This window comes from Balaenoptera ricei, chromosome 4 (genome assembly GCF_028023285.1).
Source record: "Balaenoptera ricei isolate mBalRic1 chromosome 4, mBalRic1.hap2, whole genome shotgun sequence".
Taxonomy (NCBI): domain Eukaryota; kingdom Metazoa; phylum Chordata; class Mammalia; order Artiodactyla; family Balaenopteridae; genus Balaenoptera; species Balaenoptera ricei.
The window spans coordinates 146,463,799-146,483,852 of NC_082642.1; the positions used below are offsets into that span (position 1 = coordinate 146,463,799).

Below are 20,054 nucleotides of genomic sequence, written 5' to 3' on the forward strand. Positions count from 1 at the left end.
CTTTGAGGGAATGCTAGTTGGATACCACTGGGTAGAGATTAAGGCTCTATCTAGCCATGTCAAAATTCCGAAATCTTAGATTTACAGAGGCAGTGTAGTACAGAGATTGAGACCATTGGCCTGCTCATGTTCTACCTGGATGGATCATGATCTAGCTTGTAACCTTTGGACAATTATCCAACCTTGCTAAGTCTCTTGTTTCCTTATGTAAAATGAAAATAACACTCATAGGGCTGTTGTGAGGATCAAGTGAGCAAATAGATATAAACTATTTAAACCATCTATGTTCCTATTCATTCTTGTCCAATAATTATTATTTCCCTGTTAAGCTTCTGAACACTCTCTAACACTTGACTTGAGAGTAACTGAAAAAGGTCTGCACCTTGACCCAACAGTAGGCTTTGGCATTAGTTTCCTTTTTCTGAGCAGTGTGTGAGATTTCTTAGAACAGTCAGCCTTTGGTACCTGGAAGGATTAACCCTACATCCCTCCTGCACTTTGGGTGGGCAGTTAAGTGAGGAGGATTCTCTACCAGTGGGCACCAAAAAGACCCCTGGTTCATCTGGATCCACCTACCAGTCACCACTGATGCAGGATCTCTTTTTCTTTCCTCATATTTCCTTCCTATTGCATGTCTGTGATTTTATTTTATTTTATTTTTGCTCCTGATAACTTCAATTTAATCCAATCTGGGTGGACAAAGGGCTCTCAGTGCAATTGGCTTTCAATCCTCAAAGATATCCTCACCTTGCCACTGTCTTAGGCCCTTGTGAAACATTCAAGGCTGTCCTCCTCCACCTCGCTGGCAGGGACCACAGTGACCTTTGTATTCCCCACAAGACAAGCACTTGAAATCACTTAGTTAATAGAGAAGAGAAACTTTATATTCTAGTACTCTAAACTGTGAGCTGAGTTAATAGGTCAATTATTATAACTGAACAGGTAAATACTCCAGGGTAAATCTGACCACCAAGTTTATGTAGACTTTATTCCAGTGGGCTGCCCATAGGTTGTGAGTTTTTCTCTCTGTACAATGTTCCTGAGTTGTCTGACATGAGGCACAGACGAAGGTACTCAGGGAGTTGGTGAAACTATTCGGGTGGAAAAGTAGTTGATCAATCTCCCACTTTTTAGGACAGTTAAAAGACATATTAATAGAATTTTGAACTCATGGAGACAAAGTGTTGATGTGATTTACTCAAAGTCACATAGATCATCAATGATAGGACTAAGTTGACACTGGCCTTTTTCTTGAATTCCAAGACTCACGTGTACTGGTGTGTGTGTGTGTGTGTGTGTGTGTGTACATATATTAGAAACACAGCACCTTAACACATTATGATAAACAGTAAATGGAGAGTTGTTATACATATATAACAATGCACATTATTAATCTTTCTTTCTTTAAATGGGTTATTCTGCTTCAAAGTCATGAAAAGCAATTGACTTGCTGAGTCAAACACACAAATCTAATAAAGGAATATAGTGCTGCTGACTTCTGATTATCTGTGTTAAAAAAAAATCTGAATTTAAATTTTATCGTTGGAAACTTAGCTTTAAATTATGGCTGCTTTAGACTGATTACTGAGTTGTAGGTGTCAGTACTCGGCAGACCTGAACACAACTGGAAAGCATTACCTCTCTTTTTATTTGTAAGTCCAATAGGATTTTTATTAGTAAGATAGTGTTTGACAATCCTCTCTCTAGTTTTCGTTAATTGATTCATATACCCTGTTCATAATTTTATTGATTGATATCAATGTTTAACACCATCAATTTTTTTTTTTTTTAATATTTCAGCTTACTTTTTTTTTTTAAACTTTGGGTTTCTTTTATTTATTTATTTATTTATTTTTGGCTGTGTTGGGTCTTCGTTTCTGTGCTAGGGCTTTCTCTAGTTGTGGCAAGTGGGGGTCACTCTTCATCGCGGTCCGCGGGCCTCTCACTCTCGCCGCCTCTCTTGTTGCGGAGCACAGGCTCCAGACGCGCAGGCTCAGTAGTTGTGTCTCCCAGGCCCAGTTGCTCCCCGGCATGTGGGATCTTCCCAGACCAGGGCTCGAACCTGTGTCCCCTGCATTGGCAGGCAGATTCTCAACCACTGCGCCACCAGGGAAGCCCGACACCATCAATTTTTTTATGCATTGTTGAGCACACTATTTCTAGTCTGGGAATTCTGAAAAACAATCAATAAATTATACTAAGTGAAACACTCAGAACATTTTCAATGTTAACCTTTGGCAAGGAGTCTCCCTTTTTGCCTTGAGTACCTGAAGATTGGGTTCCATTAGCAATGCAGTATTTGAAAATAAACGCTGCATATTGCAATGGTTACCCAGTCACATTTCAGAAGTGTTGCAGTCATTAGGGGGGTTATTCTAAAATATGCTGCTGTTCAAATTGAAATCGTGAAAAATTTGGAGTTAGGGGATGCAAATCTTTTAAGAGAGAAAAATATGGTTATGGTCTCTGTTCTTGTAGGATACTTCTCTGGTATACTTTATTAGGTCTTGTATTATGTTAACTGTTAACTATTTGTATTTTGTCAACTGTGTATTTCTTAGGTATTTATACATAATAATTGTATATTATGTTAACTATTTGTGTTAACTATCTCTTCTCCAATTGATTGTTAATTCCTTGATGGCAGGAAATGGTTTACTCATCTTTGAAGTCCAACACCTGCATTTGATAGATATCCAAAATATATGTAGACAGTATGGTTGAATAAAGTAGCACTTCCAAAAGTTACACAATTTCAAGTAGTAGGAGAAATGCAGTGGGAATGTAGCAAGACTGGGAATTAGGATTCTCTTCCTACTGGCTGTGAGACCTAGGAGGAGCTACAGGATTACAATGAGGAGAAACATATCTTCATGCCCCACCCCATCCTCCTGTCCCCTTTCTTCTTCTAGAAAGATCTGGACAAGCAGACTGTACAACCTGCAGGTCAAAGAAGCAAAATCATGTGACCTTCTCAAGGCCATGGTGCCTATGGTGGTGAGACTGGAGGGGCAGTCAGATTTAGTTTACTTGCACCCCCAAAATCAGCTCTTACACAGCAATCCAATCCTAAGGAGATTTTTCTTTGAGTTTTGGAGGCTTTCCAAGTTTAGGAATTGGCCTGAAGGGAATGACATGAAGGGAATGACACTTTTAAGCATTTACTGACTCCATAATTATTACAGTCATTCATTCATTTAGCAAACCTTCATTTTGCTAACACTTTATCATGAAATTACTAAGAGTAAGATCAAGAGATAAAGTTATCTTGCGGGAGATGGTGCAGAGAAAAGAGAACAGAGAAAAGATTTTATGTGTTTCAAAAATTTGTCTGCACCTGACTCTGTTTCCTGAATAGAAAAGTTAACAAATGTGATTCATTGTGGTGTTATTTCATTTGTTTTTAATTAAAGGAGGCCCACTCTATATCCATTGTATAAACATAGCCCTGATGGACTAACTGTACAATTATTGTCTTACTCAGGTCCCTGGAGTATAATACAATGACAAATATCTGAAATTCACCCTCCACCTAAGCAATGTGATCTCTGTCCTGTCACCCACAATTTTAAGCCAGTTCTCAGAAAAGCTATTTAAAACAAAATCTGAAGTATACATAATCATGGTAATGAAAATAAACATTAAGCAAAGGAAGAAATGATAAACATAATCTTTAGATCACATAACTTCTTTGGATGTCAGCTATTTCAGGAACTGAAATGATGTATTTATCATATTCTCATCTGTTCAATACATAATAATTTTAACTATTATGTGTATTGTTTATAACCCATTATCTTGCAATAACAGCTTGCATGGATCACTGCATAATTTAAAAATATAGTGGCTTTTCTTGCCAATATTTGATTTCCAACTTTAAATCTGCTGACTTTATATCTTTGCCATGAACTCTGGGTAAACTTTTTTTATTTCCTAAGGATTTATCTTAGAATGTGCACCTGCCTTTTCTTTTTTCATAAATTAGTTTCCTTTGGCACTGGCTCATGTGATGGCATGTTTTCCAAAATAGAATGACTTGGCTTCTGTACTTGCAAATCAGCTAAATGGGCAGGAATACAAATCTGAGACCCAGGGAAGGTGAAGTGGGTGGGAATAAGGCGCTTGTCTAATTATCTAGATTATGTGATCAATTTAATCTGGAAATCAAATCATTCTGTCTTGAATTACTTATATTACTTTGGGCACATTAATCAAATTTTGTCTTTGTTGGGTATATACTTATTATAGCTAATCAATATGTTCTTTGTCTATGAAGACAAAAATGTGGATTCCACATGGGTTGAATTCACATCTTTTCCTAGTTAGCTTGATTGGGTGGGTTATTGTATTATGTAAACATTTATTTATTTAGTCACCAAGTTTATTGAGGACTTGAAATGTGGCTTGTATAAATTGAGGACTATAAGTTTAAAATGCAAACTGAATTTAAAAGACTTATGAAAAAAAGTAAAATAGTAATTTTTATATTGATTACATGTTGAAGTAATAATATTTTGAATATATTGGGTTATATAAAATGCATTATTAAAATTAATTGTACCTGTTTATTTTAAGTTTTTAATGTAGTTACTAGAAAATCTATGTGACTCACATAATATTTCTACTGGACAGTGCTGCTCTAGAGCAAATCTTCCATTTGTGCATAGAGGCTATTACTTAGAAGTTCATCACAGCATTGTTTGGATGTGTAAAAGAAAAGCAGGCAGCCAAAATATCCATTCATGGGGAAATGGATAAGTACCCTGAAGTATATTTAATGCATGAGTTGTTCCTCTGCTTGGATACTTTACTCTCTTAATATTTACATGTCCTGCTATCTCTTTTCTTTTAGGACTTTACTCAAGTTTCACATTTTTTTTGAAGTATTTTCTAACTACCCTATGTAATACAGTAATGTCCATTTCTGTCTTCAAGGACTCCTCCTGAACAGCTTACCTCTCCTGAGCTTTGCTTTTCTGATAATCCTTGTCATCATCTGAAGTACAATATTCCCTTTTATATATGTCTGATTCCCCCACTAGAGTATCAGTTTCATGAGAGCAAGGGCTTTGTTTTGCTTACCATTGCATTCTTGGTGTCTAGAATAGTGGCTGCAACATATTGAGTATTTAGGAGATATTTGCTGAATGAATGAATGATGGAATACTAGATTTCAACAAAAATGAATGAACTGGATAAATAATAAATATACATCAACTTAGATATGTTCCAAAACTTAAGTAAGATTGACTGGAAAAGAAAATTGCTGAATGAAATATATATGCACACAAATATATGTAGGCACACACACAAAAAATTTATATATATCCATACAAACATGTACACACCCACACATCCCCATATGTATATATATGTGTGTGTGTATATGTATACATGCATATATATGTATATGCATATACACACATATGTATACGAATGTGTGTATACTTGCATATATATGTATGTGCATATACACACATGCATATACATATATGTATACATATGTGCATATGTATCTATAAAATGGCATTCATTTAAATAAATTAAACACATGTGTGCATGTGCACATATTCACATGTACACACCTACATAACAGACTGTAGTATAGAAAGCAAATTCTTCAATCAACCTTGCAGAGCCAGGACATTAGTAGCTGAATGGAAGGAAGATGATAACTGACATGAGTCTTTGAATGCTATCTCATAAATAAAAATGTTATTTAGAATCATATAAACTAAGGAGAACTTGGCAGACCTCCCATTTTATGCTGACATCCCCTTTCAACATTTCTGACAGGTGATTTTTCACCTAGCCACTGACTGAATATTTCAGGGGCAGGTATTTTAGCACCTTAGTTATAAATGAGACAATGCATATAATTGGTTAAAATTGTAAACTTCGAATGGATGTCATTTCTTTGTCCAGAGTTGTAAAGGGAACTGAAGCAAGGACCTAAAGAATTCTCTCTTCCTTTAGGTCTAAATGTCCTAAATATGAGAGAATGCTGGGATGAATGGGTTTCACCGTATACAGTGCAAGCTAGGAGTCAGAATGCAGGTAATTTTCAATAGGTGCGGAATGAAAAATACAAATGGAAATTTTTCTGAAGAGTGGAAATTTGACTGAGTTTGCTGCCAGATCCAATGTCATCTAATTAATCCAAGGGACAGCTTGTCCTGGCAATCAAAATCAGATGGTAGGCGTAACGGGAAGTGTTACTTACTGGAGCCACAGTAGGATAAAATCATGTCAAAGCTTATGTTTCTCTAGGGACTTTTTTTTCAATTCTGTAATTTTCACCTGGATCCCATTAAAAAAAACAAAACAAAACCCACTCAATACTGACATACTAAGTAAAAGTCCAAATAAATATCAAAGCAAATATAGGTGCCTCAGTGGAGAATTTTAACTTTTACTCTTTGATTTTTAAAAGCTTGAATTTGAATATTTTGTTTATGTATTCAAATTTCTAATCTTCATTCCATCAAAATAAATCAATAAATTACATTTTCATAACCAAACAGTGGCAGAAAGCTGCCCATATTTTATATAGTTCTCAGTGATATACCATATACTTTGGCATTTGGAAATAATGTTTCACTCTTATGTAGGAAATTTATTTTGGACCAAATCAATTAGGAACTATTTACATGGTATAAAATAAAGTATCAGTTCAGTGAAATTTATTAAGAGTTTGCTAGATTTTAGCTTCCTGGGTTCAGTTCAACAAGCATCTTTTAAATGCCTGCCATGTACTGCACAGCGACGTGAGGACACAAAGATAAATTGACTTTGTCCTTGTCCAAGGGAAAGATCTTACAGTGTCTGAATGAAGCATGTGAAATGCTAACATAGAGATGTACCGGAGCTATGAAGTCCAGTGGAGAATCCATCCCCAAATAAAGGTTAGGGAGAGGCTTACTGGACTAGGAGAATTAACTCTGAGAGAGAGTTAGCCACATGAAAAATGGGAGGCAGTGCTTTTCAGACTGAAAGGAGTATGACAAAAGTGGTGTTGTGAGGTCAGTTTTGCCAGGAAAAGAGAAACTCTTCTGTCTTTACTGTATGAGAAAAGCATGGTGAATGCAGGAAACTATAAGCAAGTTTGCATTTCTAGAGGTTAGAATACCTACTATGCACTCTTGTACATCACTTTGCTTACATGGTGACGACAGTTGTAAAAGGGCTGACAGTCAAGATATGGGGCATAGTTAGAGGCTATTTTAATGGTCCAGGGAAGAAATGATGAGGGCAGTGGGCAAGGAAGTTTGTTAAAGAATATTTAGGATAGAAAGTCTGATGGGACTTAAGGCGATGAGTGTGCTGAGTAGGATGAAGAAATTTAGACAAACTTGTAGAGGTCTGGTTTGAGTGATATGTCCTATCTTACTGTGATGTGTCAAGTCAGGTGCCCAGATGATGGATATCAGGATACTAGAGTGGGTAGTTAGAAACTCCCAAGTTTCCTATACATACGTACAGAGGAAGTCCCCTAAGAGATTGTTCTAGATCAAGGATTTATACAAAGGGTCACATGTGTGGTAGAGGTGGTTGCTGAAGAGATTTCTCTGGACAGAGCTGTTGCCTCTCTGTGAGTTCACACCCCTCTGCCTTTAGGATACTGTTTTCTAATTCCATTCCTGGTGAACGGAGCTTCCAGGGGGCCACTTGGGGAAATCTGAAATAGGTTGGCTACAGTTGGAGATGCAGAAGACCAATGGCTGACTCAGACATGAGAAAGTGGCGGTGGACTATGGTGTGACTCCCAAGTGACAAAAGAAGTCTACATAGAGTTGACCAGTTGAGATGATGGGCCAAGCAGAAGTCTGCCGCATTGCAATTAGAGGTATTCCCTGAATTACCAAGGAAGGAATGAGTAGGTGTTTCCTGTGGACCAGATTTGTATCCATGGTACCTGGGTGGGATAGTCTTGGGTTATAGTCAATAGGACAGTCTAGAAGGGTGAGGAGACTTCAGCAGAAAGAGCAAGAGGTGTACTACTGGATTTCAAGGGGCTGAGAACTCTCCATACCCTTCCATCTGAAACAGGGGTCCACTGGTCTGAGTCAAAGAAACATCAGGAAAGCCTGCCCAATAGGAACTCTAAGCTTTAAAAATCTACCAGGCTTACGGGGGCACCAACTTAATGTAGGAATTTCCTGCTAAGCTTAGAGAGTGCTGAGCAGCCCAGCCAACTAGGAAGTGTCCTAACACAAGGGTCCTTAACCCCCAAGCTGCAGACAGGTCCATGGCCTGTTAGGAACCGGGCCGCACAGCAGGAGGTGAGCGGAGGGTGAGTGATCGAAGCTTCATCTGCCACTCCCCATCACTGGCACTACTGCCTGAACCATCCCTCCCACCCCCACCCTACCCCCCGCCACCGTCAGTGGAAAAATTATCTTCCAAACAGGTCCCTGGTGCCAAAAAGGTTGGAGACCGTTGTCCTAACACTTTTTGAGCCTGGTAGGAGGTCCAGCAGCTAAGGGTGTGGTGAGGAAGTCAGCAGGGAAAGGAGAAAGAGGAGAGCCCACCATCCCTCCATTTCCCTAGAGTCTTCCAGCAGAGCTCAGGGAGAGGAGAAATTTGATGTTACATCAAGTTACAATTTTGATTAACGTCTTGGACTAGATAGTCTAATTCATAAGTTGAAGTTCAACTTAAAGAACCTCTAGGACTGCCATTACCTTAGTAAACAAAAAATCATAGTCTATGCAATTTTCACTAAATAATTTTAAATGGGCAGTAGGAAGAAAATAAACTGATTTTGTTGTCCCACTAGTTGTGTTTGTTTGATATACTGGTTACATCATCATTCATTGACATTGGGCCTACAGTAGTGATAATAATTTTAATAGATAAAACTGATGGGTTCTATCTGGGAATTTGTTGATATGTGGGTGGCAGCAGGACATCCAGATTTTTCCAAAAATCCAGATGGATTTTTCCAACAGGGAAGTCACTGAATGAATTTAGACCTAAATTCATTTTGGTCTAAATTTTGGAAAGAAATTAGGGCTAATTCAAGAAACTTTTGTTTATCTCTCTTGAACATTGTTTTTCCTTTTAGCTCTTTATGAGTGATGATTACTTCTGAACCAAGATGTCCACAATTCCGCAATAATCATTGTGGGTTTTTCTGTTTCAATCAAACTTACACATAGCTACCAATATAAACTGTCTAAAATATCATTTTGTTGCTGCCTGAAGAACAGTGACTTCTTTATCAATCATCAATAAAATTAGAAATTCTCAGCAGAATTTCTCAGGTAGAAACCAATTGTCTCTCCATATTTATGTAAACTCATTTCTCGCCACTTCCACATGGAACCACTCCATCTGAGCCCATCAGAACTCCTTATGTTTCATTTATATTTTTGCTGGTCACCATACTGGAACATGCTTTCAACCAAATTCTGCCTTAAATACTCAGTTCAGACACTTTTTTTTCATTTCACTGACGTATAGTTGACTTCTAATGTGTTAATTTCTGTTGTACAGCAAAGTGATTCAGTTATATATATATTCTTTTTCATATTCTTTTCCATTATGGTTTATCACAGGATATTGAATATAGTTCCCTGTTGTTATACAGTAGGACCTTGTTGCTTATCCATCCCATATGTAATAGTTTGCATCTGCTAATCCCAAACTTCCGATCCTTCACTCTCCCACTCTTCTCCCCCTTGGCAACCACAAGTCTGTTCTTTATATTTGTCAGTCTGTTTCTGTTTAATAGATATATTTATTTGTGTCATATTTTAGATTCCACGTATAAGTGATATCATACAGTATTTTTCATTCTCTTTCTGACTTACTTAGTATGATAACTTCTAGATCAATCCAAGTTGCTGCAAATGGCATTATTTCATTCTTTTATATGGCTGAGTAATATTCCATTGTGTGTGTATAACATGAGTTTCAAGGCGACCAGCATGTTTGTAAGGCCCCTGAGGTTGTAAACAAATCTTTTTGTGGGAATAACAGATACATGGTTTAAATCAGTTTTAATATAGGGTCTGTAACCCAGAAAATAGTTAAGAACAACTGATTTAACCTAAAATCTGATTCATTTTACTGTACCCACAGTTTACTGCTCTTCTCAGCACCTGTGATTTCAGACTCTTTTCTTCCCAGATGCTTTGATGTGCTTGCTCCTTCTCCAGCTATTCCCATTGATTTCTGCACAGCCAGCTGGAACTTACTCTGGGTCCAGAGTAACTCTGGCCACAAACAGGAAGTGTTTCAGCTTCTTCACCCCACATTCAGCTATCATTTCCCAGACTGACCTGAGATGTGGTTTGCCAGGGTTTTCTATTATCTCAGCATGGCTGATTGTTACCTAATGTCTTTGGGTCCCTCCTGAACAATCGTGTGTGCTTGATGATTGAAAGCTCTCTCCATCCCTGGCATCATTGCATTTGGCCGCTTGTGTGCTGCATGACTGTCTCCATTGAACTACTGATTTTCCACTGCCAGGTCCTGTCCTTCTTTTTATAAGCACTACTACTTCATCTTAGGCTCAATATTAACAGTGATGCTGCCGAATAACAACAGCAAGAATGCGGTGCTTACATATGCTAGGCAATACACTTAAAGTTTTATACGTGTTGCCTCATTTCTTCCTGACCACCACCTTATATGATATACATTTTAACAATGACCTTCCATTTAATGGTAGCTACCCTTTCTTGAGAAATCACTGTAATCCAGACATTTTGCTAGGCTGTACATATATTAAATGTAATCCTTACAGACATGTGAAGTAAGTATTTTATCCCCAATTTATAGAAGAGGGAACTGAGAAAAAAAAAAGAGGCTAAATGACTAGGTTTACACAGAGAGCAAACTGATTAAATCTCAGGGTCTACACACTCAGTTCACAGTTAAATAGGCTGGACTATTCCTAAGACCCCTGCCTTACTCTCCCACTAGAACCTAGGACCCCAGTAAATGAGTCTAACCCAGGCCCTGGTTTCTGCCTTATTGAATTTTGTCTGAATATGATATTCATGTACGGGGAGTTTGAGCTATAATACTTGCTCATAGATTGTATGTGTTTTTCAGTTCCTTTGCTGTTCACTCATTCACTTATCCATTCGTCTACTTGTTTGGCATCTATTTATTGGGTGCTTATTCTACATTCAGCATTGTGTAAGGACTAGGGAATCGAGACTAGAAAAGCACAGCTTGGAGACAGACATGCAATCAAATATCATGGTCTAACAACAGACGTAATAAAGGAGAGGAGCCTGAATTTGTGAGTCAGGGCCAGCAGACAGGGGCTAGTGCTTGAATTGGGTCATAAAGGATGACCCAGAGGAGGCACTTCAATCAGAGGCAAGAGAATTTGGAAGGAGCATATGGCAAGTTCAGGGAGCCACAATAGGTTCAGCAAGTGCTGGGATTGAGGCAGGAGATGAGAGAGATGGCACAGGAGGTCAGAACCAGATCACTAGGGACCTTGCATATCCTGCTGAAGAGTGTGGGTTCAAATGAAAGCTTCAGATGAAGCCTGCTATTCCTCCACTATGTAGAATTTATATTAGTAGACAGTAGAAACCACATCTTATAATTTTAGGAAAATATCTCCTATAGCGCCAAGTTAATATTACTTATATAATGGAGTCCCAGTAATGCTGTTGAATGGAAATTTATCATTTCTTAATATGTATTTGCTTAGCAAATGCCCAGAGAGATAACACTATAACATACCCTATCATGTTTGAAATATTCTTTAATTCTTTCTCTCTTTCTGGTCAGCCTAAAAACACTGAAAAGTAGATAGCCTGAGAGATCTGTCTGAAAGACTTACTGATTCTAAATGATGTGTGGAATTATCAGGGGTTAGTGCACATGCAAATACCTCTCTGCTCGGAAAGTTTACCTCCTGTGACGAATTTGATCTTCACCCCGTAAATTCAATCTGCTGACTTGCTTCCTTACATTATTTCTGATTATAGTTTTGGAAATCATTTAGAAAATGATAGTTACTTAAAGAAAGGACCAGGGGAAGTTTTAGGACCAAGTGCTTTATTTCATGTTTCTTAATAAAACCCGATAGCTGCAAAGTTTTGTTGTATTAGGTACTCACTGAAAGAAATATCTGCATTTTCTCACTTCTGCATGTTTTAGTTTGTCTCAGAATTCCCTCAGTGCCAGTCTTTCAACAAGCTGGGGCATTACTCCCGGTTAACCCGCTTTCCCATTTTCTCTGCAGATGTCTACACCCTGCCAAAGGCAGTATAAGGCATCGTGACTCAGGAGACAAAAGAAAAGATGAACACAAGGTTTCTAATGCATCTCCCCTTCTACCTCCAGCTGTGGAGCCTGAGAATGGGGAATTTGTTCTTTGGAGTAACTGAATGTAAAATGCTTTCTTGCTTTCAATGTGGTCCCTCATCTTAGAGCTCATTATTTCTTTAAACATATCTAAAGATCACTTGGTAATTTCATCTTCCTATGCAACTTAAGTACAAGAAAAAAGGTGTTTAGGGTGTTCCAGAGTGTTTGATCCCAAGCTTTCATGTTGTCTCATGCCTCTTCTTGCACTGGTATGAGATAAAAGGAAACCAGTTGTTTTCTTGTTAAAGATCAAGGTGATCAGGATGGCGGTTCAGGACATAACCATGATCGCTGCAGGGAGAGGAGGGGCTGTGTGATGTTTTCCTATTAGGCACAGTATGTCAGATGTATGTAGCTGTCAGAACAGGTCATTTTATGCCTATTTGTGATTTCTCTGTTGTTGTTTCTGTTGCCAGTTTTAAATTCCTGGCATCATCCTCAGTAGGACTGAACAAGGGCTGTTATGAGTGGTCCGTTCCGACGGTAAGAGAATAGCTAATGTTTCAGATTTTTACTATGTTGCTGTACTGTTCTTCACAAGTATTAACTTTACTCTTTATCCTCACAATAATGCTGTGAGTTAGAAGATGTTATTCCCATTTTACAGGTGAGAAAACTGAGACACAAGGAGTTTAAGTAACTTACCCAGGTTACATTGCTCATAAGTGTTGGTGGAGCTGGAATTTAAACCCAAATAACAATGACACGAATAGGATGAGGTAAGAGAGGGACCCAGGGCACAAAATTTAAGGAAGCACTCTCTCTCAGTCTCTTGTAAGTGCAGGGTTCAAGCTTGAGAGTAAGTGCCTCCTTAAATCGTGTGCCCAAGGCACTTCTTTGCTGTTAGCCATACTTCAGTCCCAGCCTTGTAAATAACCTTGGTTTGGAGCCTGGGTAGTATTAACCTTCATACCTCCTGTCTCTCTGGTCCTGACCCTTACGGATCAGAGTCAGCCTTCAATGAGGAAGTAGATTGAAGAGCCTGAAGAGGGGTCTGTAGGTGCTGAAGAGACTAGCAGAGATAAAGACCTAAGTAGGTATCTTTCTTTAGATTTCTCCCTTGCTCTTGGCTGGGCATTCTTCTCTTGCACTATGTTCCCTGCCACTCTTCTCTTTTATGGCTTTGTCTCACCCCATCCTTCTCCAGTACAGAAAGGAATAAAGATACTCTTCACTTGAGAGGTAAATCTCTGCATCCCATAGAGAAAACATTAGAACAGCATCACAGTGTATGGTGTATCCTCAGTCAGGCCCGGCTGCCCCCAAGTACCTTATTTCATCTCGTCAAGTCCAGACACACTCTGAAATGTGTGTTGGGGTCAAAGATAATCCAAGAATACACATCTATAAGGCATCTCAGGATCTTAGAACAGGGTCTGGTGAAGGGAAGTCAACTTGCCTTAGAGAAAAGGAATGGGTGCCCAAGATTTCAGGGCTATTGCCCTGAAATAGCAGTGAGAACTCTTTTCTTTCCCAAAAACTGTACTCTTGAAAATCCTTTAGTACATGTGGTAGGTTTTGAAAGGTACCAGACTTTTCCAGTTAGCTGACAAATGACAAAATAATCAGTATATCGTTAGAACAAAGAGGTCCTTCTGTTCAGTCCTGTAGAACCCAAGACTTAGGAAACCACTGGGACTAGAGGCGCTAGAGGCTGACAACACAGGAATTATCTCTGGTACTCTTCAGAGATGGACCAACCTACCCCTTGACTCAACAGACCATAGAATAAGCACCTGTGAGCTATTTTGAACACGTGTGGAGGTTATAGTTGAAATGAAGGATGGTGAATGTTATGATCTGGTAGCTTTGTAAAGCTTCTCAGCATCACACTGGAAAGTTCCTGACAGTTCTTCTAGACAAACTTTTAACAGTGAATTGCCAGCAGACTGGTTAATGATGGCTTCTCCTCTCTTATAGACATCATGCCAACAGATCCAAATGGGAAGGACCTCACCACATGGACAAATCCAGCAGCGCTAAGCCAAAGGAAGAACTGAACTGTGAACAAGCATCACTTGCCTCTTTGATCAGGTTCATAAATCTGGGTCCAAGGCGCCATGGCTTGTGTCGATGGCATTGTAGGGAGCTGACAGTCAACTGGGAAGCCCGGTGGGAGGCAATGGCCACCACGTACACAGCATCATACATCAGAGCCGCTTCAGTCTGTGGAGGAAAACACACACATCTTCAATTTCACCTTTGCTTAGCTTCCTTTACCTGCGAAATCACTCTGCCTGCTTCCTTATCTTCTATTTTTCTGATCTCAACAGCCATTTATTCTCTAGCTGAACACCTTTCATTCTCCAATAGCTATTTTTCCCTAAAATAATACCTCATATGCCAGAGAAAATTGTAGTCATGGCTCTGCTTTGTTTTAAGTTCTTAAAAAGAAAAAAGAAACGGAACTTGGATCAGCCACAAAAGACTTGACTCAGGGAACAAATATTTTTGGACTGTCTTATGTTAAGCCCAGTGTTAAGATCAACTACATTGAGTTAGAGGCTCAATATTTCAATATTGGATTCTGTTTCTCAGTATTTACCTATCTATCAGTCTATTTACTTGTTTATATTTGGTAGAAAGAAAGTGCTGTGAGTAAAATTAACATGTGATTTTCAGATAAGGATACACATGTTAGGACACTTCCATTTACCAGAGTCAAGAAGGTTGTAGTCATAGAGTGAAATTCAATGGCAGATTTGAAGAGACCTTCTGAAGAACAGACATGTGTAACTTCCTCAGAAAGTATGTACTCTTGTTAGCACTTACTTTCCTGATAGAAATTATAAGTAGTCATTCCTTTGGGGAGATGGACATATTTTTCAACTCCTCATGAAATTTCTCTCATTTGCAAAATTTCACATAATACTCTCAGCATTTTATAAAATATACTGCCCTGTGGTTTTCTTTAAGGATAAAATCTTATAATACTTTCATATTTTACTTGAGGATTTTCATAGCAACTTCAAATATATTAGCTCATTTGAAATTCTCAACAACCCCGCAAAATAAGCAGAATAGATGGATTAAACTATTTATTATGTAGGAAATTGACCTCTAGACAGTATATTGATTTGTGTAGGGTCATACATATAGCCGGTAATTGGATAGTTAAACCAAGAATCTAGGTCTTATAATGAAGACTATCATGCCGTTTTCCAAAATCAGTTGATTTATTCAACATATATTTATTCAACATTTATTGAACATGTCTTGATGGAGGTAGAAAGAGAAAATAAGGGGAACTACATCTTGCATTCTATTAATCTTTGAGTCCAGAGAATATCTCTACTTTGAATACTTATTATCCTGTGCAATCTCTATCACTGCATTTTCTATATAGTATATTTATAGTTATTGTTTTTACATTTCTTTCTTGATAAAAGTGCTCAACTTCATTTTTTAGTGGCTAGCACAGTTCTTGGCACATAAAAGTTGTTTAATAAATGTTTGCTGAAGGAATTAATGTTATTTCATGCTTAAAATAAAATACACTTTTGTGAGAACCGTATAATCCCAAGGTTTTATGATGTATTTCTAAGATTAATTGCTTCACTCATACTTAATATGAGTGATATATAGAAGTTGTGATGGTAATAATTGTTAAAGCTTAAAAATATTCTGATCATTTCAGTTCAAGACTGATATAATCCATTTTATAGATCAGAAAACTGAAGTTCAGGGAAATTAAGTGACTAGTCTAAGGCTAATCTATTGACAGAATGAGACTGTTAAAAATGTAATCTATCATAATAGCTGACATTTATTGAGCACTCATATGTCAGGTGCTATTTCAAATATTTTGCAAACATTTAATCTTCACCATAACTTCTACTCCTTTATGGATGAAGAATTCACAAGGTTAAATGTTGTCCCCAAACTAGTGGTGGGAAAGCCAAGATTCAAATGCAGGAAGTTGGTGTTAGAGTTTATACTCTCAACCACAAAGCTGAACTGCTTCTAAACCAACTATTTGTCTGGTGATTTAATGACTATAATAATAAGTCAACAGTGGTCAATATCCATTGATGATTAACTACATGCCAGGCACTATAAGCATTTTACACGTTATCTCCTTTAATTACTGAAGTTAAACCTTTGACGTAGGTATTGTCCCCATTTTACAGACAGAGAATTTGAGGCTTGGAGATATAGGAAACAACTTTAATAACTTTCCTAAAGTTATGTAGCCAGTAAAACAAGGAATGAAGATTCCATCTCAGGATGAAAGTTTAGATTTCAGAGCTCATGCCCTTAACCACTATGCTATGGGGACCTGGACCTTTTGAGCAGTGCAATATGACTTTTTTAAACACTTTTGTATATATATTCACTAACTGGCTGATTGATTTGATAGAGAAGTGTGAGGAGAGGAATTCCAATGATCTAACTTTATCATAAACTTAACGTAGAGACTAGGATTTTAATTTTCTTTGTCAAGGTCGTCTCTACACTGGGCCGGGTAATAACAAGGTTCAAAACTATAGGCCTGATCAGTGCTTTCCAAATTCAAGGAAGAAAACCATTTATTCTTAAACTATGCTTCCTTTTGTCATAAAATGTTTTTTTAAATTGAGGAGATATTTAAGTATTTTATAGCACAAATGAACTACCACTGAATTTCCTCCCCTTTTCAGTTTTATGCTGGAGGCCTGCTTACCAAACAGAAACTCTCAAGTCATTTTAGGTAAATATAAAAAAAACTGGCTTGTGTTCCAAATGTTATCCTTCCAAATATGTTTGTGTTCACATTTTATTTGCATCTAAAGCCTGGAAGAGACCACAGTGCTCAACGCCTGTAAGAGAATCTTTTTGCAACAACATGTATCATGAAACAGGCATATTGAAAGTGGGCTTCTTGACAATGCACAATGTTTTGGTTATTACAATGATGTGCAATAAAGGATTAACTCAGAGGGCTCAGAATGCTCAATCTCTGCACATTCTGAAGAAAGGACTAGCCTTTGACTGGCTTCTGGGAGATTACCTCCTTAGAATATCCTGCCTGATCAGAGTATCTTTGTATCCCTGGGGTCTTGGGTAATGCAAATAATTTATATTAACAGTGTGATTTATGGTGAATGCCTGTTTTTGTTCACTTGGGGTTCTGGACCGTGCCATATCAGTTTGACCTCTGGAGTGGCTGGAGACCAACTAAGGTCAGCTATGTAGATGCTCTATGCCTATGTGACTGACCCTCCCCATAAAATCCCTGGACACCAAGGCTCAGATGAGCTTCCCTCGTGGCAACACTTCATAATGTTGTCACACATCTTTGCTTTGAGAATAAAGCACTGTCAATGCAACTGTCGTGGGAGAGGACCACTAGAAGCTCATGCATGGCTTCTTTTGGACTTGGTCCTTTGTGACTTTTTCCTTTGCTGATTTTAATTTGTATCCTTTTACTGTAATAAACTGTAACTGTGAGTATAACAGCTTTTCTGATTTCTGTGAGTCCTCCTAGCAAATCATCAAATCTGAATGTGGCCTTGGAGACCCCAGTACAAAACAATGAGATGCTATGTCACCTTAGGGATGAGGACTAAAAACATGATATGGCTCTATGGAGTCTCCACATTTTGCTGCCTGCCTGGTATGTAACTGTTGTTGGAGAAAGCTAGAGGAGATAGGGAGACCTAGTCTTTGGAAAGCAAATGAGCAAAAAGTATAGATTTCCCATTTTCTCTCCAAATTTAGAAACATTCTCACTAACCTGATATGGATAGACAAGTCAGTTCTCCAGGAGGGAAGTACTTTCAAATAACACCTCATCCCCCTCATTTCCTGAAGTTCCTTTCTTACATGGTGTTAACAGTTTCCTCTATTACAATGCAAATATCTCACCCACAGCATAGAGCTAGCAGAAATTTGCCTCTTAGTATGAATTAGCTGCTTTCCCTCTTTTCTGAGACATGCCTCTTGAAGTGATGAGGATTCTGATAAGGGTGGGAGGACTAGTGTTTTGCCTACACAAGCCCTGCTAGGGAGCAAAAGCTGGTGGGAGTGGATGCTTCTGAGGGAACCAAAGTGCTAAGAGAGGTGGTGAGCACTCAGGAAGTAGGGGAGAGCAACTCAAGAGAGAGCTGGGGTTTAGAAACAGGTGGTGGAAGGTAACAAAGATATCACCATGTACTCACAATCTAGAAATTCAGTAATTAGGACTGCAGCTCCAGCGTGTCCAGTGAGGACTGGCCCAGAAGTTGGCATATTGTGAGCCTCAATGAGTATTTGCCAGCTTTTGAGAAAGACAGGAATAGGGGAAAGAGGACTATATGTGGAGTTGGAAAGCAGACCTGGGTGATGCCACTGGTCATACAAGGTCATACATGTCCCAGGGAATAAGCCACCTTGGGCTATACGTGCAAACTGAGGAATGTGTCTCTTGTAAATAAATGGATTCTGGCTTCAATAAGACAGAATAAGAATTCTCCCTCTGTATTTCAGAATGTCTTTTGTTCTTCTTTGATTGACTACAAATTGGCAAAACCGCAGATATCGTCAAGTAAATTCAATTCTATGTCCTAAAGGCTTTATATATGTTACCTAATTTAATTTGCAAAGTAACACTCTAAAGTATTATTATAGAGATTTACAGATGAGCTAGGAGGCTCAGAAAGGCTAAATAATTTAGGTTATTTAGTTATTCAGGGATATAGCAAAGACTAAAAACTAGGTTTTCCTTATCTGGAAAGATCTTGCTTTTTCTACTGAATCTCAATGCCTATTGTCTTTCAAAAAAGGGTAACAGTGGACACTCAGAGTGGACACTGAAGTTGGACACTCAAAGTGGTCTTCTCTGTGGATCATTATAGGAAAGACTTAGATGTAAGATAAGGGTACTGACTTAACTACTCATTGTGAATGCATTTGAAGGACTGGGAAGGCAGATGACATCGATGTTTTGTTGTTTCCATGACACAATTTTAGGTTCAAAATCAGAGAAGAATCCATCTGAGAATGGGCCACTCCATTACTCTAGTCTATCCTCAAAAGCCAATAGATCAAATTAGCCCAAGTGCTGAGAGAAATTTAAACATAGAGAAAAGGAATGAAGTAGATTTTACAAAATCACTCTAAACTTCAAGTAAGTTAATTAACATTTTGGTTGATAAAACATTTTTTTAATATCTCAAGATGTTTTCAAGCAATGAGTTTCACTATTTTTGAACTCTATTGACTCAGTAACAGTTTTCTTAATTAACTCAATTTTAACCCTGTTTTTTAAAGTCAATATTTTTTCTCTAATTAAATTTATGTTTCTTAAATCTGAAGTCAAAATTTTTGGACTTAGACATGGTCTGCTTCTTCTTATTTTCAGGTTTGGATGTGTTTTGACATAGTAATATTCTTTGTGGATATTTTTAGTGTATGACGTTCTAAGAAATTCTTAATAGTTAAAACTTGAAGAGGAAAATAGATAAGCAGGTGGAAAGTAAAAATACATAGGTTAGAAAAATTCCTATATTATATATTCGTATGCGCATCTGTGTATGTATGCATCACACAGAAAAATATGACTATAAAGGGCTACAGGGGAATTCACTTTGGAGAATGGTGGGATAATGCGTGTGATTTAGGAGAAAGAAATTCTATTATAGTAAGGTATTACTCAAATATTAATAGTGGTTAGTCTATGGTTAATTTTTGAAATAATAGTATTACTTTAGAATGATCTCTCTCTTTACTAATCATGTCCATTTCTCGTTTAT

General features: G+C 37.9%; 1 protein-coding gene across 9 annotated transcripts in view; it reads right to left on the bottom strand.

The window, feature by feature from the left end:
• Positions 1–20,054, bottom strand: part of GRIK1 (glutamate ionotropic receptor kainate type subunit 1) — a 421,293-nt gene that overhangs the window by 102,665 nt on the left and 298,574 nt on the right. For all 9 annotated transcript variants that reach the window (XM_059922251.1, XM_059922250.1, XM_059922247.1 and 6 more), the window contains one exon: positions 14,365–14,508. In XM_059922251.1, coding sequence (XP_059778234.1) covers positions 14,365–14,508 — 144 coding nt within the window. The remainder of the gene's footprint in view (positions 1–14,364; positions 14,509–20,054) is intronic.